Source organism: Dermochelys coriacea, chromosome 10, assembly GCF_009764565.3.
Source record: "Dermochelys coriacea isolate rDerCor1 chromosome 10, rDerCor1.pri.v4, whole genome shotgun sequence".
In the NCBI taxonomy this organism is placed as follows: Eukaryota; Metazoa; Chordata; order Testudines; family Dermochelyidae; genus Dermochelys; species Dermochelys coriacea.
In genome coordinates this window covers 50350425-50373217 of record NC_050077.1, presented here as the reverse complement: position 1 = coordinate 50373217, position 22793 = coordinate 50350425, and the positions used below count along the sequence as shown (strand labels likewise).

Genomic DNA, 22793 nt, shown 5'->3' with positions numbered 1-22793 from the left:
TTGAATTAGATTTTAAAATACTTGAGCCAGCTGGTTTGATTTAAACACAAGGCGAAACATACTTCATCACAAGAGGGAGATTTTTAGTAATTAATCCCCAAAGGAGAAAGTCTCCTTGCAAAAGGAGTGAGGGCTGGGGCATGTCTGGATTTCAGCTCTCACACAAGTGCAATAATCACCTCTTGAATGGAAAGCTCTGAAGCAGATCGGAGGAGTGGTTGCTGCTGGGCTAGAAGGGAATCTCAGACCAGGTAAACAGTGAGGGAATTGCTGCTTCTTGAAGCGTGGGGGAACCTGAGCGAGAAAGAATCTTTGTGTGTTGCACGGCGTTCCGCGTTCCATTGTTCACTCCTGGCCAATCAATTCGCTCCCTCTCCCTCGCTTCCAATCGCCTCCGGGGGCTGTTCTGGCGGCCTGGTGAAGTCACTGCTCCCTCCCTCCCTCCTCAGTGCTGGGCCTTGGGCTGATGCGTGCTGACGTCATGCTGCGTATGGGACAGGGCAGGCTCCACTTTCTAACTCCTCCAGGCTGGAGTAGTTAGTTAGCAAACAGCAGGCACTGGGCAGGCAGCCTGCTCCTTCTGCATCATAACATTTTGCACACATCTCTTTCTGCATGGTGGATATTATTTTTCATTATCCTTTTCTGGGTGCTATGGGGGATCATTCCAAGAGTAAGTTGATCTTTGGTCTGAATGATACTTGTAAATATTTGATTTGAAACGTTTAAGCTGATTCTACAAGTGGTTTATTTACAGAGATACTTTTAGAGAACATTATAAAATGATGCATTTTTTAAACTACGATTATTTTTGCTCTTTCACAATCTATTGCTTTTTGTTATTTTTTTTTTAATTAGAAGCTATTTTATCTTGCTGTGTCACGATCTCGGGCTGCAGAATTCGTTGTGGTTTTTTTTTTCTTTTTAAAGAATAAATAAATGTGTTGTTGGGTTTTGATCTGGATGCCTTTTATTCTAATAGCTCAGGCATTCGTCATTAATTATTAATATATAAAATAAGAAAAATGCAAAAAAGAAAAGAAGAGCTTAGGGTTTTTTAAAAATAAGACGTAGAATAAATGCAGATGAAATAACCGGCAGATAAAGTTCATCTGGTTTTCCATTATGTTAACTATCTTCCAGTTCTATATTTTCCAACCTTTATCCTAGTATTTACACCTACCCATTGTTTCTGTAGAATTTCCTTGCAGTTCAAGTGACTGTAAAAGTAACAATATATGGAGAATAGCTGATAGCTGCTGTACTTTATCGATTTCACTTTCTTTCTTTCTTTCTTTCTTTCTTTCTTTCTTTCTTTCTTTCTTTCTTTCTTTCTTTCTTTCTTTCTTTCTTTCTTTCTTTCTTTCTTTCTTTCTTTCTTTCTTTCCATTGCCTGAACATTACTAGAGAATGTCTCCTAATTACGAATGCCTCTGTGATTGCAGTCCTTTGAGACAGTTCTGATTAGAAATGATATGCTTCCAGTATACGTTCTAAATTTCCTCTGCTCATTTCCACTGGTAGAAAAGCCCGGAATTGCCATGTGTGTGGGCTGTGGGAGTCAGATCCATGACCAGTACATCCTGAAGGTCTCCCCGGACCTCGAGTGGCATGCAGCATGTCTCAAATGCGCTGAATGCAGCCAGTACTTGGATGAAACCTGCACTTGTTTTGTGAGAGATGGCAAGACATACTGTAAAAGGGATTATATCAGGTGATTCAAAAAGCTCTTTATCCATTTAAAAAACAACAACTTTCCTCCGGCCCATTTCTTAAGAGCTAATTTTAAGAGCTCCCCATCAGTGAAATCGCACCTCCTCCTGCTTGCTAAAGGAGGGAGCCAATACTTTTGTGATCAGGACAAATTATGTTCCTGTTTATTCGGCTTTGGAGACAGGAAGTTATTAACGATTGATACAACCAAACAAGAATATTAATAATAACCAGCATGTCGGCGAGCAAGAGGCAGTATTGAGCAGCACATTCCCTAATGCCTGTTACAGAGGAATGTGGGTAAGGGGAAATTTTCCTGTTGAACCAGAGCCCCCTTCTCGAATTGAATGAGTGGGTCAGATTTGTTAGGAAGAGAGCAGAGGGGACCCTCTGGGTTTCTCCGCCGGGGTAATTAGTTACTGGGGAGGGTGAGCTGGGACCAGTGGGGTGAGTGTGTAGTGGCTTCATGGCCCTTTCTCTCTCGGCAGATTATTCGGCATAAAGTGTGCGAAGTGCAAGGTGGGATTCAGCAGCAGTGATCTGGTGATGAGAGCCCGGGAGAACGTGTATCACATTGAATGTTTCCGCTGCTCCGTCTGCAGCCGCCAGCTCCTGCCCGGGGATGAGTTCTCTCTACGGGACCACGAGCTGCTGTGCCGGGCCGACCACAGCCTGCTGCTGGATAGGAGCTCGGCGGATAGCCCCAGGAGCCCCGGCCATTTACAGAGCACCAGAGGCCTGCATCTATCAGGTAAAGGAGCAACAGATCTGCCGGGCGCTGGGGCCCACCTGGGGGTGTGAGATCATCAGCTAGCTCAGTAAATCCAGGATCTAGGCACATACACGCCATGTATTGTTTTCCCTGGGGGGAAATGCCATGCACTGTACAAACTGCTCTAGCTGTGTGTCTGTGAATGGATAATTAATAGATGTATGAATAATTTTCTAACTCGGTCTCTGCCTATTAACGCCGCAGGGACATTTATATCTTTAGTTGTCCCTCTTATATGGCTACAGAAAATACATCTGTTATCTCCACCACGATGTGCTGAGTTATGGAGGCCTAGAGAGTTTGGCCAGAGACTCTGCAGTCTTGAAGCGTTTCCCACCTGGCCCCACACTGGGAACCTCTCCCCTCCCCCCCATCTCCTTCATGTAGGCCTCTTTCTTCTGCGTCTGGGGAGTGGGAGGGACTGGACGTTACAGGCCACTTGCCAAGGAAATGTGAGGTTCTGTACACACCCAGAAGAGGAGAGGGAGAGGCAGACTGGGCGAGGGGCAGAGCGGGGGTGGCTGGAGGCGGCTGAGAAGGGAATCGAAGTAGTTACAGGGCTGGGCAGCATTATACAGTCCTGGCGGCTGAATACTGAGCTACATGTAGCTGCAGCCAAAACAAAAACAAAAACAGCGCACCTGGGGAGGGATGGAAGTGGGACTCAATGAGGCCAGCTACTAGGGCAGGGGAGAGGGACTGTGGCAGCCCTGGTTGCCCAAGAGAGCAGCAGCGGATTCGTGGGAAAAGCGAGAGGGACGTGGCAGAGCCGGGAAGCGGCTACACACCCTGTTCTAGACACTGCAGTGATGCCAAGGGACAAGAGGAGAGAACCCCCCTTGCTGGAGGCCCGCGGACTGGGCGGTAGGAGCAATAGCACGCTGGGGGGAGGTTAATCTCCATCTGCCTGCAGTGCTCCAGGAGGCACGGGAGGGAATTTCAACCACAGCCAAGACAGGAGGCTAGAGAGCTGGCTGTCCCCTTGGGGTGAGGGCCAGTGCCATTCCGATAACCGGCCTTCATCCGCTAAGTCCAAACCCTGCTCGCGCCCAACCCCAGGGCAGCGGTGCTCAGATACAAGGTGACGGGCTCTGGCCCAGGAGACTAGCTCGACAGATGGATCTGCAGCGTTTGGTCCGAAACTCCAGCTCCAGAGCCAGTCCCATAATGTGTACGGGAGCAAACAGGAGCGGGAAGACGAGTCCAAACAACGGCTGCGTTTAGGAGGTTTTGGAATAAACGGGGATTCATCCAAGGCGCCCTGAACTGCCCCGGCAACAGGCTGCGAAACGCTCGCTAACTGCGGGACAGCCCCGGGCAGTGGTCCTGGCGCGTTCAGTGTGAACGGGACTAGAGATCGAAAGGTGTGAGTATCGAGAGAGAGAGCCAGGGCTGCTTCCCCAGTTATCTCCAGCCAGTCACTGCACACTCCGGGGCAGCTTTCTATTATTTGGGAGAAGAAAATCAGCTAGGATGGGGGGATATTTCCGTGCACAATCTGTGCTTTCATAGGCTACCCTCCTTTCCTACGGGAATAATAACCCTGCGACTGCACTCCGCTCGTCCGCTGGCCTAAGCCATGTATTAGCGCGGCTCGTTTGTTTCAAGAAGGGTGAGGTTTCACTCATCGGAAACAAAACCATGTGGGTTTTTAAAATATCGAGCTGCAAAAATTAAAAACAAAAACAAACCACCTCTCCTAACCCCAACACTGAGTCAGAAGCGAACTGGAGCGAGATTATTCCTCTGATCAAAAGAGAATGAATGGTAAAAACAAAACAAACCCTGCCTGCAAGAAGCAGAGATCCGATGGAGAAAGGGTGGAAGACCTGGTTCCGATTGTCTCTTTGTAGGTGTATTTGTGCTGGCTGCTTAGGATCTGTGCACATCGAGATTTTAGGGCGGTAATGCCGCTGTGTCTCGATACAGATTCGATCCTGGTCCTTTTGGGGGATACTCTCTGCTGACGATGTTTTTGAATTATAATTATTGACTCATTATAGATAACTAGTTAAAAGATCGCGGCAAGCCGGGGTTTCCCCTTTTGGGGATGATTTTATACCGCCCGGGTTATTGATTAATAATGAAGCTCTTATATTGACTCCTTCCCGTCCGCCGCGTGAGACGTGCTCCCCTTTGCACTGTTTTCGATTAGAAATCCCGGCTAAGGGTTTTTACTCCCGAGTACCTCCCCCGCATGCGGAAAGCGGTGCAGAGCCTACCGTTCCCAGGGCATGGAAGAAGCGCGGAGATTAATGGACAGGGTCACAATTGCCAGCTAGTTAGCACTTCAGCACGCTCTTTCCCTGATTATCCGGCTCCTGCTCCTGCTCCTGCTCCTGCTTCTCCTCCCCGGCTACGGTGCACCGGCAGGGCCGTTCCCCGCAGGCTCTCGTGGGCTGTTTGATTGAACGGGTTTTAACTCCGTTCTCCGGCCCCTGCGCTCTGCAATGGGCCCCTTTGGGTGGCTGGTGAGCGGGGCCGGCCCTGATTCGATCCCTGGGTAATTTGCACTTGATATAAAATCTAATGGTCAAATCTCACTCAGGGGCAAAATGCCCGTTCTGGAATAATTAATCTTGGGGGGCGGTGTTTTATTTATCTAGCCTGTAACCCCAGCCCGGGCTTTCCCCATTAAATGTCCTGCTCTAAAGAGTCACTTTCTTCCCCGATTTCCCCAGTCGGGAAGCGGCGCGGTGCCTGGGCCAAGTCTAGCTGCTGTGTGCAGGGGCAGCTCTGGCTCGGGGCCCCGGTTTAGTGAGTCTCCGGGTGATTTTCCTCCTGCCTGACTTGTATTTGTTCGCCCTGTTTTCAAGAACCCCAGCGGCCAGAGCCAGTCTCTGGGGTGGCGGCAGCAGCTTCCCACAGGGCCCGGTGGGCTGTAAAGTACCGACACACACACACTGCCTCCTTCTTGGTTGCTGGGCTGAGCTCTGGGATCCCCGCCTTGTAGTGGGTGCGATTCGATTCTCCCTGTTGCGTGCCCGGCTGGGGAAGCAGGAACCGCTTTCCCCGCCGCAGAGTGGCTAGTACAACTCCCTGCCTGGCTGTGCTGGAAGGGGGTGCAGCTCCGGCTTTGGGGTGCGGGTGGGAATGACCTTTTATCTCTGAGGAGTCGCAGGCCGCACCAGCTCAGGGGCGCTGGGCCTGAGCCCTGCAAGCTGATCTCCCAGGCCACATTTAGTGCAGGGGCTTAGCTGCCACCCCTCGCTCTAGGGGAACACCTAGCAGGGACCCCCCCTCCCCGGGGACCCCCGGAGTTTACCCTGCGGGGGGGGGAGGCTTCACTGCAGCAGGGGAGGGTGCGCCATGAACACAGGCCGGGCCAGAGATCACCCCCACGCTGCCTTCGCGGCCTGGCTGGGGCTGGGGTCGGCCTGGCTGGGGGCGCCCCGGGACGCGGCTCAGACCCCAGCGCTAACTGGAGTTGGTCGGTTCCCCCTCGCCCCGCTGCAGACTCGGTGCCCGGCCGCCAGCCCTCTCTCCGGCCCCACGTGCACAAGCAGGCAGAGAAGACCACCCGCGTCCGGACGGTGCTGAACGAGAAGCAACTGCACACGCTGCGGACCTGCTACGCTGCCAACCCGCGGCCGGACGCGCTGATGAAGGAGCAGCTGGTGGAGATGACCGGCCTGAGCCCCAGAGTGATCCGGGTCTGGTTCCAGAACAAGCGCTGCAAGGACAAGAAGAAATCCATCCTCATGAAGCAGCTGCAGCAGCAGCAGCACGGCGACAAGACAGTAAGAGCGGGGCACCTCTTTCCACCCACCCGGCAGGGGCCATTTTGCAGGAGGGAACGGCTCTCCCTGTTGTTCCCGAGGACTCCTGGCCCTGGCCCTTGCCTTCCCCGCAGTGCCCCCCAATATTACTCACATGGAAATACCTGGTGAAGAAAATGTCTGTGTGAGGGCGTGACAGCACATCCCCTCTGCCCCACGCTCCCTGTCATGGGATAAATCAGCTCCCAGGGACCAATTCTATATCTATTTGCACAATTCCTAAGATCCACAGAAATGTTTCTGTGGATTTAAAACAAAAATGTGTTAAATAAATGAATACGCCCCGGCAGCATCGGCAACCCCCAGAAGTGAAACTGGCTACAAATTGACCAGAAACCAAAAGCGAAACGGACTAGTCTGAGAGACTTGTACAGAGTAAACAAACAGCAGGAATAGGGACCCGCGATCCAGATTTAACAAAAAAAAATCGTTCAGCTTTAATAATCTACGGGTTTGCTGGCAACAGAAAGAAATCGATTTAGTTTTTAAAACGCATGAATTGTTATTGTGAACCTGGCCGTGACCCTTTAAGATATTTTGGGTTCACGTTAAAGTTGTTGGGCATGGCGGCCACTTCATTCTTGCACTCGGCACATTGGTTAAAATGATAACACAATAAGGCTCAACCCAAAGGGAAAGTGCTCTTAGGCGCTGACACAAACGCCGCTCTGGGGTTGTTTTGTAACTTGTTGGGAGAGCCCGGATATGGGTTTGACCCTTTTCTTCTTGGGTGCCCGGTTACAGCTAAATCATCAAGCTAATAATAATTCGTACAAGTGAAATCCCGGACTGAGCTGGCACTTTGGGTCCGTGAGATGCAGGAGAGCCCGGGGGAGGCACTGGGAACGAAAACCGGGGGTGGGGCGGGAGGAGTGACTCTCTAACCCCGCTCCTGCTGGGATCGGATAGAAGGAAAGGCCCGGGCCCTGCTGCCCTGGGAGCCCCGAGCCCCGCCGTGCCGCACGGACCCGAGCAGCCGGTGTTGCGGGGTTCCACGCGGGAGGGCGAACAGGTCCCCGCACCTGGCGCTGCAATACACTTCCGCGGGGCCCAGGGAGCCGGGAAGCGCAGCGCTGGGGCGGGCTCCAGGAGGAGGCCAGCCGGGGTTTTAGAGAATCCGGATCGCTCATGCGTTGGGGGACCCGCGCCCTGGCGCTCACTCCTGCGGCCCCTGCAATGCCCTGGGCCACGGCCCGATACCGCAGAGCCCGCCCAGCCTGAGACTTTGCTGCTTATCTCCCCCTCTAGAGTCTTCAGGGCCTGACCGGGACCCCCCTGGTGGCCGGGAGCCCCATCCGCCATGAGAGCGCCGTGCAAGGCAACGCTGTGGAGGTCCAGACCTACCAGCCCCCTTGGAAAGCGCTCAGTGAATTCGCATTGCAGAGTGACCTGGACCAACCTGCCTTCCAGCAGCTGGTAAGCGGCCGCTCTGCTCGACTGCGGGAGCGGGGCCCCTCCGCCTGCTCTTTATTTATTACTCCCTGACCGTGATCACCCTCCTCCTCCTGGGAGTAAAGTCATCCGCGGAGCGTCACCCAGGCCCAGCTCCGCAAAGATTCCCAACTCCCACTGACATCACTAGAAGTTAGGAGCCGAACTGCATCCGGGATCCCTGTGCCACGATGGGGAGGGGGGGGAGAAGGGGTTGACAGTCACCCTGTGCCCGGAGGACGAATGATTCAGGAGCTCTAGCAACCCCCACTTCCATTTCCCTTGGTACATTTCGATTTGAATAAGAGGAAAAGGGCTGTTTCCGTGGAAGCTCAGCCCAGTGCAGCCCCTGAATACAGGCTGTATCAGCAACGGAACCTACATGGTAACCCCCCACTTAGACTGTAAGCTCCCTGGGGCAGGAGCTGTGATCCACAGCACAGCAATATAAATGGTAAGCGGCCAGGGGACCAATAATGATAGAAACGGGATTAGCCACAGGGACGTGTTCCTGGTGCGTGCCCATTTCAACAGTTCCCCGCACTCTTTGGCAAGGGAATAGGAAGTGTCCTTACAGGAACAAAACAAAAGAGCCAGTTCCACCGCATTTGGAAAAAAGGAAGCGAGAGACATTCCCCGGGACAAATCAGCTAGTGGTTTGTAATTGACCATGTGCTGGTAAATAGTTACAAGGGGCCAGACCCTGACATTCTGGCTCAGGCTTTTCTCATTCCTAGTTAGACGCTGAAATTCTCTCTAGACGGGCAAAACTGGCACTGACTTCAATGGAAATTGGGTGAGGCTTCCAGGGTCTGGCCCATGGGCTCTCTGGTTTTTAACACTCCCGTTCCGATGCGCTAACTTTTCTCTGAGCTGGGTGTTTGTGGAGGAGAATCGGGCTTAGAAAACGAAGCGGATGAAGCCCCCCGTTAATGTACTCCTCCGATATGACTGCGATGTTTTAGAAGATAATCAAAAATTAATCTTGTGTTATGTTTAGTTAATATAATGGGAAAGTGAGACAGGAGTGCTGTATGAATAATTAAACGATCAATTACTAGCATTGGAAGAGCGAATTGAAGAAATATGCTGCACATACATCACCCGGTGATATATGGAGCCCAGCACTGCGCAACTGCTACTGGACCACTGCCTAGTCTGAAATTAACTTCGAAAAGTCTAGCAGATTTCTTAATGGGCAGGAGAGCCTCTTCCCATTGCAAAGAAATCCCCGGGGGTTGCATTAGGAGTGAGCAGCGCTGCTGAGCTGGGGCGATCTTTTTGCCATAGTGCCCAATAGGATTCCGCCAGGAGGAGGGAACTTCTCTCTAGGACGCCTGGGTTCTCATCAGCTTGGTTTGTTTATTTAGTTATAGGCGATCATGTCGTATCCTTGTATTAAGGATGGGATTTATTTTGCCAGCACAGGCCCTGCCTGGCAGAGAGAGGGGTGCTGTGGTTTGAATGTGGGCAAGAGTAATGCAGGGCTCTGCAGGTTGTGTCGCTCCGCTGGTGCTAGCCCCTGACAATAGGTGTTTATGGCGATACCTTCTAACGAAACTGAACAGGATGGAGGGGTTCTTTAGCCATGGGGCATCCCTGCTTGGGTAGGTCGAGGCTAGGTTTAGAACAAGTGTTATTTAAAGATGTTTGAACTAAAACGTGCACAAACCCTGGAGGGCGCAGGGCATGTTGTGTTTTAGCCCTTGTCTGCTGCAGGTGAATCTTAGCTAGTTTTTAAACCCTGCGTTGCACTAGGTGCTAGAATACTGTTTTTAGCAGCGTCTAATTAAAACGGGTTAACACGATAAAAAAAAAAAGAAGCTTCCCCCAGCCTAGATAAGACAGGGATGGGGGGGGGGCTCTGAATTCTGCCCACATCGCTCTCACCCATCTCCCCCCTCCGTTTCCTCCCCCCCTCCCAGGTATCCTTTTCCGAATCTGGCTCCTTGGGTAACTCTTCCGGCAGCGATGTGACCTCCTTGTCTTCCCAGTTACCTGACACCCCCAACAGCATGGTACCCAGTCCTGTGGAGACGTGAGACAAGCACACCCCGCCCCCCCAGCGGATTTGGACTTTCGCATGCTCCTGCTCCCTGCATGAGACAAGCCCGGCCTCAGGCTGGCCCAGAGCTCCAAACAACACTTTTTATAATAATATTATTTAAAAACAAACAAAAATATGTCTTGACTGCCAAAAAGCACCAGGATTCTAGCTGCCTTCACCAGACTGGAGAGAACTCCCCTGCTCCCCCCCTTCTTTTTTTCCCAACTGATTTTTTTTCCCAGAGCAAACTTGGATTTACTAAAATTAGCCCCCCAAATCACCTACTGTATAATGGTAGTTTGTACATTTTTTTTTGTTTCGTTTTCCTTTTTGGAAGAAAAAAGGATCTTTTGTGTCTTCCTAAGACTGGTTGGAAGCCAGTTAAATCATCTCAACTTGATGTTGTCTTTTGAGTAGTCATCTCCATCCCAGTGTCTCTCACAGCACCACATGAGTGAATTCATTCCATACTCTGCATTATCCCTGACTTGAAACCTTTCCTGTTTTGGGTGGGGGGAGAGAACCCCCCCCCGCCCAAGCCGCATGATTGCTGGAAAACATATATATGGAAATGAGACTTTTATTAAAAATGTTAAGTTATCTTATGGACGGAGGACAGATTGTTTGAGCCTTTAAAGAACAAAAGTAAGTTATTGTTATTTATTGTCAGAGCAGCAGTTAACAGTGGAATTAATATTTTGATTTTAATAAAAAATAACCTCATTGGAAAGTGCTACATCGTGTGTGTATTGTTAACCAGCTCTGTCAGGTGAGGAATAAAGAGAAACCAGGGGTCAAAATTCTGCCGAAATAATTTTAAGGGGCCGTCCTTGAAAACAAATCTGCAGCTCGAAATTACCATCCCGAATCAAAATGGTCAAACTAGAAACAAGATAGATAAATGACCTCTTCTGCCATGGTATCAGAGGCTTTAAAGGAATACATGGAACAGCAGGAATCCGTGTTGCAAAAGAGCTCCCAATAAGACCTATTTATCGCACTGCGTTATTTATAACTGTTTTCTTATCAAGGTATATTTTAAAAACACACCTTGGTGTAGATTTTGATTGATATTAAAAGGAAAAGCCGAATTCCGCTCCACCCCCAATAATGATTGTTTAATTAAATCGAGTTGCCTTCCTGAATCATGGCACTACGTGTTAAAGCATCCTGTCTAATATCACACGGTATTTTTAAATTAGAAAATACATTTATTTCCAGTTTCAATTTGAACCACTTTTCAAAACCCCAATGCAAAGCTGCCCTTCTTCCCAGTGCATCCCTGGTGAAAATGTTTGTTTTCTCAGCGGTAAGAGACAGAGATTTTCATCTCCTGAGCAGCAGCATTGAAATGCTGGGCAGGGCTGGCTGCACTGCTGCTTCTCTTTGCAGCTTCCTATTTCAGATCACACTCAGTTGCCAGCGACTGGGGTTGTCCCTACAAATCTATTAAATGTAGCCCCCGAACTGGAGACGTTGTGCTCTCCAATTCTGTTACTGCATTTCCAGTCCTGCGCCCTCCCGTATAAGGCAGGGTGTGGAGCGGGCTCTGGGTTTGTCCGGCTCTAGCTGCTGGGATCCTAATTCACAGGGAAAGTGAACTGCCCGGCGTGGACAGGGATGCTGTTAGCAGGGGCTGGGCAGTCACCCGGCCCCCAGGTTCTTCCCAGGAGGATGTCATAGGGCCGAAGGTTACTTCCCCTCCCCCACTCTGCATTTCAGGCTGGCTCTCTGGTTAATGCGGGGGAGGGGGAAGGCGTGCGAAGTATATTTATTCACACTTTGCTGCTCAATAAGGAGATGAGGATGACTCTGCATTCGGCGATTTGGCTCCCACGGCCGTCGCCCTTCCACCGGTGTAAAGGCGCAGTCAATCCAGAGCCATTCCGGATCCACACCGGTGGAAAAGAGGGCAAAGCTGGCGGTTACTAGCTCACCCGCCGCCCCAGAGATAAAACCCACTCCGCGCCCCCCCCCCGAGTCGTTAAAGCCCCTCGCCTGCAGCCCTTCACCCCGGCAAAACTTCGCGCCCGAGGAGGCCGCGACGGGCAGCGCTGTCCGCTCCCAGCAGCCGCCCAGGGCAGAGGCCGCGCCGCGGAAGCCCGGCCCCGCTGTGACTCCGCAGCCGCGGCTCCTGCCGCAGACCCTGCGCCCCTCGGTTGGGCTCTGCAGCCGCCTAAGTAAGGAGCCGGCTGGCGCTCGGGTTGGGTTTCAGTTTCCAGGGCTGCGAAGAGCGCCGCGGTCCGTGTAAGCGGCTTTGCGGCGCAGAGCCGTCTGCCACTCGTTGTCTCCCGGCCTGCAACGCCCAAGCAGGGGCGACTGGCATTTAGCAACAAGTGCCCTTGTGTTGTTGTAGTTACGCTGCCTGCCACTCAAGGGGCCTCGCATGGTCCAGGCCCTGCAAAGCACTTACCCGAACCCGCCCAGCCAGCGGCGGCTCAGAGGCTGTAGGAATAAAACCCTTTGCACCTCGGGGAGGCGAGGGGCAGAAGCCGGGGAGATCACCCAGAGAGCAGCCCCCACACAGGGAATCGCTAGTGCCTAGTGAGTCACATCATAACCACCGAGCCCCACACACAAACCGGCTCGACCTTTTAAGGGCCGCGTAGCAGCGAGCTAATTAACGCGCTAAGTCCTGTGACAGCAGCTTGGGATCGCCGCGAGTGGCTAGTTTGTCCTGACTGTCCCCAGAGTGGATTTGTGATGTGATCAATCTAGTTGCATTTATTAATTCTCCCGTCTAGACAGAGGCGAAGGCTGAGCGGCTCCTTATCTGGGTTTGGCATCACCTGCAAGCGATACACTGAAGGGAGCCATAACCACCCTCTGCTACGGGCGCTGCTAGTTCCCCTCTGAGAACCAGTCTGGCGTGTCCTGGGTTTATTTTCTTTGCAGACCCAAAGGCGAAGGGTTTCTCTGGGGAGGGAGGGGCCCCGCTCGCCGCAATGGCCCCTGGATAGGCCGTGCCCAGGTCAGCTGGTGTGACATTTCAAACCCCGCCGCCGGCCCTCTCTCTCTCTATGTGTTTTAAAGAGAAACTGACTAGTGATCGCAGGAAATAAGAGGCAGATACTGAATCTCCACCAGCCCCCCGGGCCAGGCCATGAGCTGGAGGGTCGGGTTCTCAGTCACAAATATTTAACTCTTTGTTTAACCCTCCGGTGCCAGCTTCCCTCATCCCCCCAGCAGTGCGAACCTGCCCCCTTGCAAGGGTCTGGCGCAAGGCAGATGCCAGCTGCACGGGACTGGAAGAGCCCCACAGACGGGCCTGCGGGTGGATTTAGGGATGGCCCACAGGGCTGTGGGCTTTGAGCGAGGGGAAGAACTGGGGTTTGCTCAGAGATTTGTCTCTCTGCCCCCTTCTTCCCCCAGGAGCCCCTCAGCCAGCTGGGGCTGCAGGCACGTCACTAGGGGCCGGGAGGCAGGGGAGGGGTGGGGTGATGGGGAGACAGTGGAAAGGGCCCGAAGTCTGGTTTTCTTCTCGTTCCCGAGAGACAGCAGCACTTTGCCTTTAATAAGCTCTTTCTCCCAAGTGTAGGAAATGGGGCTGCAAACTCCGAGATAAGAGTCTAGATAGGCTGGGTTAATAAGGACCAGGTTCGCCTCCACACTGCCCGGGCAGGTTTGGAATGAGAGCTGCTGGTTCCTTGCAGACCGTGCGCACTTAACCTAGACCGCTCCCCTCCCTCCAGATCTCCCCAGGGGCAGGCTGGGCCTGACCTGAGTCAGGGGCTGCACCTCCAGCCACCTTCCCCACGGGCACAGTCCGCGCCCCAAGACTACTCCCCGGGCTGCTGCTGGGTTGGGGCGGAGCTGCCTCGTCCGCATTAAGCGCCGCGGGTTGCGGAGCGGATTGGAATCGCTGCAGAAGCGCATCCACCGCGCGCGCGGGCGGAGCTGTGTGTTTAATAGGCACGGGCCATGTCCACAGCCCGGCGTCGGCAGCGCAGGAGGCGCTCGGTCATTCCCTGCCTTTGTGCCGGCTCTGTCTAAGGGAGGCTGCCCTGTCTGCCAGGGACAGGTGGAGGCTGCAGGGCCTTGAGCTGGGGTCAGCCCCCCGCTGGGTTAGTTGCATCGTTAAGGAAGCTCAGGTCTCCCTCGCCAGCAGGGGTTTCCCCATAAATTAAACTCTTCGCTGCAGACAAATCTCCCCTGCCGGCAGGATTGTCGCAGGGTTTGCGCCGGGCAGGGGGCCAGGTGGGCCCTTTGGGGTGACTCTGCCTCTGGCCCCAGCTCTCTCTAGCTGCAGGTTTGTTTGACGCCTGGTGAGTGCAACTACGGAGTCACTACTCTGGGCTGGAAAGTGAAGAAGTCGGCTGCTTGGCAAACAGCCCAGTGTCCTCCCAGGGAAGGGCTAGGCAGCGAGCCGCCTGCAGGGCCACCAGGGCTGCGGGACCCAGGAGTAAACAGTCGGAACCCCTGAGTTTGCGGAGGTGTTGAAGCGCCTGGTCTAAAGGGAGTCTCCAGCGTGCGGTGGGGCTGGTGAAAGGGCTGCCTGGGGGATAGAAAACGGGCGCTAAGGCGGGCCACAAAGGGAGGGGAGATAAGGTCACTTTCCCCGGCTGCAGGGCCGCGTGTGTGTGACACACCCACGCACCCGGCGTTGGGGGAGAGAGACTGTCACCCGCCCGCATTGAGATTTGCGGATTCCATTCGGAAGCGGAGCCAGGCGGCGATAAGGCGGAGAGAGGCCGCAGCTGCGGACTGAACGGGGCGTGTCTGGGGCAGCCAGTAGAGCCGCTCGGGTCATTGGGACAAGTTAAAAGCGGTGTCTGGGGGCAGCAGCCAACCTAGAGCGAGCACCCGCGCTCACTGGCGCGGCCCAGCCCCGCGTGCAGGCCCTGGTGTGACCATCAGGCACCCGCCGCCGCTGGGAGGGAGGGGGTAGGAGTGGGGTTAGCCCCCCCCCCCCGGAGGCCCCCCGCTTTCCAGGCTCAGCGGCAGGGCGGCCCCAGGCAGACCCAGCTGGGGAGCGGGAGGGATGGAGGACGCTGGGCGGGGGAGCTGTGCTCGGCGCTGGGGCAGCGCTCACCTGCCGGTGCCGACGCCTCAGCGGGAGGGGAGCGCAGCGGCGTGCGGGTGGCTCTAGGGCCCCAGCCTGGGTCAACGCTGGGGTGGCTTCACCCCGGGAGGCGGCCGGGCGGGGAGCCGGCTCTGGGGGGAGCTGCGCTTTGCCCCGCCAGGGGGCCGGGCGCGATCCCGCAGGGCGCGGGGCAGGGGGCCTGTGGCCACTCGCTTCCCCTTGCTGCGCCCCAGCCACGTCCCCCGCCTAGATTGAAACAAGCTGCTCCCATCACCTGGGGACTGGAGCCGCCCGGCCCCTGGAATGCGCCCGAGCTATAAAAGTGCAGCCCGGCCGGCCGGCTCCTTGAAGAGGGAACTTGAAACCCCAGCGCGGCCCCCAGTCCCGCTCCTCCTCTGCCGCCTCCCGGGGCTGCTGCCCGGGTCACGCCGCAGCTCCCCCTACCGCCTGGGCGGGGGGCAGCGGGCCAGGCCCCTCTCTGTGTATTTTACCGGGCCGCGGGGAGGGGGCGGCTCTGCTCCGCTCCGGGGCGCTGCCTGTCAAAGGCGGCCGGGCCGCGCCGCGTGGGGGCAGAGCTGGTTGGCGCAAGCCCTGCTCCATCCGAATTAGCGCCTGGGGGGAACCAGCCGGCGGGAAACGCCGGCGCTAGTTGCGGAGTCTCCAGCCCCTGGCAGCGGGTCCCGCCTCCCTGTGCCCCCGTCAGTGCCACGGCTGGTAATTAGCTGCTGTAACGAGCCACGGCGGCGCTGGAGGCGGAGGGACCCCCCCACCCCCCCGCGGGCGGATCCCCAGGGTGGGAGCTGCGCCGTCGCCTGCAGCCGCGCTCGCGCTGCACCGCAGCGGGCTGCAGGGCTCCTCTGGCGGCCGCGGCTCTGGGCGGCGGGAACCGTCCCTCGTGCCAGGGGCCCCCCGGGTCACCTGCCGGGCTCAGAGCCCGGCGGCTAGAAGACGCGTGAAGGCGAAGGGAGCCGGGCTGGGGGAGAACCGCTCCGGCGCTGAAGGCAAACCTGAGACGGACTCTCCCGGGTTGTTAGGCTGCTCACTTCCACTGGCGTCCAGGGCAGTGAGGAGCCGAAATACCTTTGAGGCTCGGGGTCGGTGTCATGAGCCCTTCACACGCTCGTTAACCTGCCCCAGCGCCCACGGGCGACAACTGCCCTTCGGAGAAAACAGTGAGACCCGCACTAGGGCTGGGTTTTGATCGAATGTGGCCTCCCAGCCCTGTCCCCTTCCTTCCGCGTTCGCTTCAGCTCCCGCCACCCTGTTCTCGCGCTTACTAAGGAGAAAAACAAAGGGTTGAAGTTTTATGTTAAAAGGACAAATGTCTCCACCATCTGGGTTCGGCCCAGCCATGGCACGTTTATTAGACGCCAGTAATACGGTGATTTATGCACCGGCTGAAAAGCCAGGCAGGGAATCACGTGCCGGGAGCACAGCGAGGTCTGGAGGAATTGGACACGCTGCCCTCCCCAGGGCCAGCAGCCTGCAAAGGCCGTCCAGGGGAGAGGGCCACCAGGCCGCAGCAGGTTAATGAGAAGGGAGAGGAATCGCAGCCAAGCCGGGCTGCTGTATGACAGAAGCCCCTGTGACAAAAGGCCCATCGCAGCTGGCATGGCCCTGCTTAGAAAATCTCCAGAGACTCGGGCAGGCTTGAAGATCCTGTGGCTGGTGTGGAAATGGAAGCGGGGAGAGAGAGAGCAGAGCTGGAAACCTCTCTGCGGGTGCCGGGGGGGGGGACACGTTGGTTTGCCAAAGTTCTGGCTTGTTTTAATTTTGGTCCTCTACGCAGGGTGAACCAAGGATCTGTTCCCAAATTCTGTGCTCACACCTGGGCAGACTCACTGAAATCAAGGGGAGCTGAGCGGCTGGACTCAAAGGGGTGTCCCTCAGCCTAGCACTGTGGGGTCCCTTCGATTACCTGCTTGTCGTTGCTACCCCTTGGCTAGTCCACTCACCTGAGCAATGAGGCGCCCCATGACTGGCACCACAAACTGTGAGCTTCTGAAACAGATGGTCCAAACCCCTCCAATATCACACAAGGGCTTGTTTTCTTTAGCCTGCCCTGCACACTGCTGGCAGGGGGCTGTTTTCTACTGAATAAAGTATTTAAGCACCGACTACCCCACCTTCCTGTCCCAGAAAAAAAGTTTGAATGAATCCTTGGTGATCAAAGCTGCTCTAGTGATCCTTCTGGGACCTGTCTACAAACACTTTAAATCTACTTAATGGCTGCTGTAGCCCAAATGCTTGGTATTTCCAAGAACCACAGACTGTTCCAGCCAGCAAAATGGATACTTTAAATAGGTTTAGAGACCTTAACAAGAAAACAAAAGGCAACCTATCTTAATCCTTTCCCCCCAAACTCATTTGGCTACTCATAAAAAGCAGTGGCAGTGAGGAAGTCAGGAAATAACATGCCCTCTTGTTCCCTCATTATTAAGATCAACAGCAAATTTCGTATTTGCCATCTTGGATTTCCCTTTTTCTGGGAATTTTTAGTCCCAAATTCCCTTTTGGTTATGAAAGTAGGAACCCTTGAAATACACTGACATTGTGAACTGAGTGCCTTTCCAGCTGCAACTGACACTAGCATCCAGCCACTGCCAGTAGTTTGTGAGCAGCAGGAGATTGTTACACAACCACCAAAATGCTCAGAAACTCTTGAAAATAGAGGGTCCCATCCTGTTAGCACTGCAGAAGGACAACTTGCCATGGACTTGAATAGGGGCAGGGACTGGCCTAGAGACCAACAGAGTTCAAGTGTGCTCTGTTTAGCGGTTAGGGCAGGGAACTGGGTTCTTTTCTCCCAACTGCATCTTTACAGTGGGGATATTACTATTAATTTGTGTTACCATAGCTGCAAGGAGCCCTAGTCATGAATCAGGACTCTATTGTGCTAAGTGCTGTAGAAACAGAACAAAAAACTGTCCCTGCCTCTAAGGAGCTTGCAATCTAGTAATACCTCCCTGACAGGGCTGCTTGCGGCTTAATTAATGCTTGTGAGGTGCTTTGATATCTTTGGATTAATGAAGTGTTGCAATTATATATTTTAACATTTGATTATTATGTATGCAGCACTATAAATGTGCACAGGGCTTTATCATACTGACAGTGTTTTGTATATTTTCTATGGCAACAATTTTGATTTTTTGGATTATTTTCTAAATTGTCTTCTTTCCAATCAGACTCTTCCTTCCTTTGCCTCATCCTTCATGTTATCACCGAGGCATGCGCCATCAGAATTTCTGCTGTGACTGTAAATTGTGATGTTAAACACACTGACTTGATGGTGGCTGGCTAGCTTAGAGGGAACAACTGTCTTTACATGCACAAATCTTGACATTGAGGAAAAATGGGGAAAGAAAGGGAAAAAAATAGGGAAAGGAAGGGGACCCTGCAAAATCCACAACTAAAACTCTTCCTGAGTATGGTGGGGAGCTGTGTAACACCGTTCTTCAAGATGCTCACCTCAGTGTTCGCATATCAGTTTGTAGGCCTGGGGTCTGATTTTATACAATATATAACCGTCTTTAAACATTCTACAATACAGTTTTTTATTTGCTTACAACAACATGGTGGGATTTATGTTACACCCTTTTTAATGCGTTTTGAATAAGTTTATAATATCCGTATTTTTCTTTTTGTCTCATCTTTGTGTGTGCCTGGTAAGTGTTACGATTCACCAGGGGAAAGTAGTCATCTGAATCACCACAGACTGTCATATTTTTGAGAAATAATTTTAGCCTACCTAAACAAGCAAAATAAAATAATCTTTTCAACAGAAGCACTGTCATTGTGGTCTAATATTAATTGACATAGCTTTATGGAAACTCACCATTAACAGTACCAAGATTCAACATAATTGTTAAAAAATTGTGATGCAACTCTTATTCAAACTTTAAAACTGTGTGGGCTTAAAAAGTTTATTACAAATGATCTTATTCTAAAAAACCAAGAAAAGTCTAAATGAACCCTAAATTGAGTCAAATCAGGATAAACTCATTAAAATTTTGATTAATTCAAAAGATGCCTCAAGACTTCTATTTCTATTTATGAGATTGTATCATCTGTAGTAATTTGAATAAGTCACACTAAGAACAGAATAAGTTATTTTATTACAAGATACATAGAAGATAACCTTTTCTCTATTTGTAACCTAATTTCAGCAGTTTTACAGTGCAAGAAGTACACATTATAGGGTAGAACCTACCAAAACCATGACATAGTATGTAAATGAAATAAACAATTTTCAGAATTAAAAAACAGAGCGTTAAAGTATCTACAGTACTTAAGACATAAATAGTGCAAATTATATATATCTACAACATGAGTATTTAGAAGTTTCCAAAACAGTTTCTTAAAGTACGTCGTTAGCACAAATTGCTTAACATTAACATGTTAGATGTTTTAAAAATTGAAACAAAATAAAACACTTATTTTTTCTCTTTTTTCAAGAAGAACTGTCGTGCTTCTTCCCAGGCCTGGCAAGGGAATCTGTTAGACAGCTCAAGATAATCTTGGGAAGTGAAGAATTTTTCTGCTAAAGAGAAAACATAAAATTATCAAACTATTCTCTCTTAATATGGTAATAAAACAAGAATAAAAAAAACCATGGGCAATTCAACTTGATTCGCCTCTTCTACCTCCTATAAACAAAGTCCTTAAAACACAGAAGAACAGTTCTACGCCAGTATAGATGCATTATTTTTTGGTGAAGGGAGCTATCGTACTTCAGTGAAGTAATGGCAAAACACTTATTGCGTCAGTCTCTCTGTTCCAGCTAAGTTCTGCTCCAGACATTAACTGGGCTTTATGCACCTTTGTGCTCCCTGTGTTTTGGGACTAGTCAAGCAACTTTGAGGTTGCCCTAATTTGTCACTGACTGCCAATTATTTTAATGGGGTTCCATGAAGGTAAAGAGATCTGCCCACAGAAAGCTCATAGCAAGATCAGGAACTTAGGGCCCTATCTTGCAAACTTTTAGTACTCCTTTCATAAGTACTTGCCAGTGAAGTCAATGGGACTACTCATGAAAGTAAAGGTTTGTAAGATCAGACTCTTCAAGTACTGTAAATGATCATAATTCAGCTTCATGATACAATGGAACTTGTTTTTTATATTGAATCAAGTAGAATAAAAGTCCAACCTTGTTTATTTAACGGGACATTATCTTTGAAGTTTAAAATGATATACTTAAAAAATAATCCTGATTATGTTGTTAATCATACCGTAGACTGTTATAATTGGAATTAGTTTCAAAATCAAACTCACCTGTCACCATGTATTTTTGCCTTTCATTCAGTTTGGACAATGAAAATAAAATAGTTCGTTTTCTCTTTGATTTTTAGATTGTTTCACTTGCAGGTTCTCATGCATAAACACAATGCTGTAATGTCTGTGTTACAAACACTGCAACAAAGTGTTTGTTTCAAATCAAACCAAAAATGTTTTAATTGCTATTAAAAAGTATCATGAAACTGCTAAAATATTTGATTTTGTAAACATTTTTTAAAAACTCAAAGCCTTAATTTTGCACCTAGACTGCCTAACAGTATCCTGTTAAATGTACTGCAATGTGCTAACTGGTTATCATCGTGAATCACTTCTTGGTGGTTGAAATAAAAAAAGACTATAAAAGGGTCCACTGTACTGTATGCTGAATATGAGAACCCAAAACTCCTGAGTAACCAGCACATCTGAATCTCAAGCCAGTCTACTAGGCAATGGCTGTCTCAGACGAACGTCTTTCAAAATTTTAGCTTGCAGCGGTTAATCATGTCCCACATTCCAAAGGTATTTATAAGAACAGAAAAACAATGGAGTAACCTTTTACAAACTGATAGAGTGCTTATGCAGAAAATCACAGGAGAATATTTTACTCATCGTTTCCGGCCATTGTCTGGGGGGCTATTGTGGTGCATCAAAATGTTCATGTGGTTCCAGTGACTTAAAATTCCTGAACAGAGAGCTACTAACATGAGTAAAAGTATGCATATATGTAAGTGTTTGCAGGATACACTAACACATCACACTGCATTTAACAATATCTACATTCTGAACTTCTGATGCTACAAGCAGTAAAACTACAAGTTACAAGTCATGTAAATAAGTTAAGCTAAAAGAGTGTCCCTAAAACTGTGATGTCACTTTGTTGTTTACTGCATTTTTTTTATTGTGAGGGCAGATACCATGAGCTAATCACAGTAAAATGCAAGATCATCCACATTTTTGTTATGTAATCGTTAATTTGGTAAATTTCACTGGAGACATACCTCTTTGTTGAGAAGACTGGTTATCTGTTTGTCCTGAACTCTGTGTGAAATCCTATAAAAATAAAACAAATGTTATTTAGTTTTCAGATCTACTATATGAAGAAGTAAAAAAGATATGAGATTTAATTTTTCATAGTTACAAGAAAATAAAATTCTTCTAATGAAACCTGTGAATGAATAAACTTAGATCTGTTATAAAGAAATAACAAAATACTATTAAAATTTAAATCATATTATATGCAGTTGATTTTAACAACACTTTCCAGAAAAATGCCTTTATTTTGTGCAAGCGGAATGCCTTCTTATGAAATTAGAACCACTTCTTATCATTATATGATTTTTAACTTTAAAAAAACTCTAGCTACTGCTGCATTTCTTTAAAACAGAAGTCTTGTCAGATTTATATTTTCTACTTTGTATAATATATGCTTAAAGATTTCTTCAGTTGTCACTCGCATATTACTAATGTTTATTATCTCTACCTAGAGACTGATCCTGATCTCATAGAAATCAATGTGAGTTTTGTCACAGAGTTAACTAACTCTAGATTGTACAATAACTGACTGTACAATAGCAATATATCATAATAAAATCTAGGTGCCCAATCCTGCATACCATGTGCCCTGTTTGTAGTCTTTTGCTTACGTAGAGCTCAATCTCGCACCCAATGAAGTCTGAACTTTGCCATTGATTTCAATGGAAGCAGTCTCATACCCATAAGTAGCCAGTAGGATTACTCACGTCAGTAGTAAGGGCTTTCAGGATCAGGCCCTTCATTTAAGTATCTGTCTAACATAGCTGATATTTTTGGTTCTTGCTGATATATTATGTGATATAAGAGCAATGGCCTATCAAATCACGTATATTCAGTTAAATAATATTTTGATCTATTTTAACACACTGCATTCAGATTTAGAAACAACAAAAATAACTACGATGATGTAGAGTGTGGAAAGAATTCTGTTTCTGGGGTGATGTTAAATGTATAACTGTGAAGTCTGATTGAATCATTTTCCTCTTCTGAGTTAGCCTTGTGCACGTTTTTAAAAAACAACATTTTAATGATATATTTTTCATGATATATATTTGTATATGTTGTCAAATATTCAAATAACCAGAAGAATTTCTTTTTGCATTTTCTAGCACAAAGGATACTGTTCTCTAATGAGGTGGGCAGATCCTAAAGTCCGAACTCAGATAAAACTCCCATTAAAGCGAATGGTAGATTTACATGAGTAAGGACTGCAGAGTCTGTCTCCTGATGAGAGTAAGTTGACATATAAATACAAATGTAAATCTGTTATTTCCTTATTGATATCTGAAAATTCTTTGACTCTTATAGTACTTATCATATGCTTTAAACATTTTGGGCCAGATTCTCTGGTGTAAACTGTTATAGCTTCACTGAAGTCAATAGAGCTGTGACAATTTGTACCAGCTGAGGATCTGCCATTAGATTTTTAATTTTGATGTCAAAACATTTTCTAAAAACCTGTAAGAAATCAATGTGCCGTTGGCATTTGACTTCAAATATTCCTATGAACTGCAAATCAGGATAAACAGCACCTGAATTAATAAAGTAAAGCTAACCTTTGTAATTTTATTTATGCTGTGGTTTCTCGATCAGAAACCATCATCAATGCCAGTCTCACTTTTACAGTGAGAAAAGCTAGGTAAATAACTTTAATTATGAAGATCAGATTAGTGTCTGGAGTAATTTCCTCCCCTCCCTTTCTGGTGAGGAAACTCCAGTTTG

General features: G+C 49.7%; 2 protein-coding genes and 1 long non-coding RNA gene across 3 annotated transcripts in view; 1 reads left to right on the top strand and 2 right to left on the bottom strand.

Moving 5' to 3' along the window:
- Nucleotides 1-445: 445 nt before the first annotated feature.
- Nucleotides 446-10475, top strand: ISL2 (ISL LIM homeobox 2). Its single transcript, XM_038420508.1, has 6 exons — nt 446-673; nt 1525-1714; nt 2202-2464; nt 5942-6225; nt 7513-7680; nt 9621-10475. Exons 1-6 carry the CDS (start codon nt 616-618, stop codon nt 9735-9737), a joined length of 1080 nt encoding a protein of 359 aa, XP_038276436.1. The 5' UTR covers nt 446-615; the 3' UTR covers nt 9738-10475.
- On the bottom strand, nt 1062-7902 carry LOC122456143. The gene is made up of 3 exons (XR_006274830.1): nt 7609-7902; nt 6369-6468; nt 1062-6158 (listed from the first exon to the last, which is right to left on the bottom strand). It is a non-coding gene; the product is annotated as an uncharacterized LOC122456143 (long non-coding RNA).
- An 8386-nt stretch (nt 10476-18861) lies between the features above and the next one.
- SCAPER (S-phase cyclin A associated protein in the ER) overlaps nt 18862-22793 on the bottom strand; it is a 363891-nt gene continuing 359959 nt past the window's right edge. The window contains 2 exon segments of the mRNA XM_043494057.1: nt 18862-19302; nt 21038-21089. Coding sequence (XP_043349992.1) covers nt 19199-19302; nt 21038-21089 — 156 coding nt within the window. The 3' untranslated portion in view covers nt 18862-19198.

What these genes read in the sequence shown, in the direction of transcription:
- ISL2 (XM_038420508.1), top strand. Translation starts at nt 616, where the DNA reads ATGGTGGATATTATTTTTCATTATCCTTTTCTGGGTGCTATGGGGGAT. An exon ending in TATGGGGGATCATTCCAAGA is followed by an intron (nt 674 to 1,524) that starts GTAAGTTGATCT and finishes TTCCACTGGTAG; the next exon opens with AAAAGCCCGGAATTGCCATG. An exon ending in TGTAAAAGGGATTATATCAG is followed by an intron (nt 1,715 to 2,201) that starts GTGATTCAAAAA and finishes CTCTCTCGGCAG; the next exon opens with ATTATTCGGCATAAAGTGTG.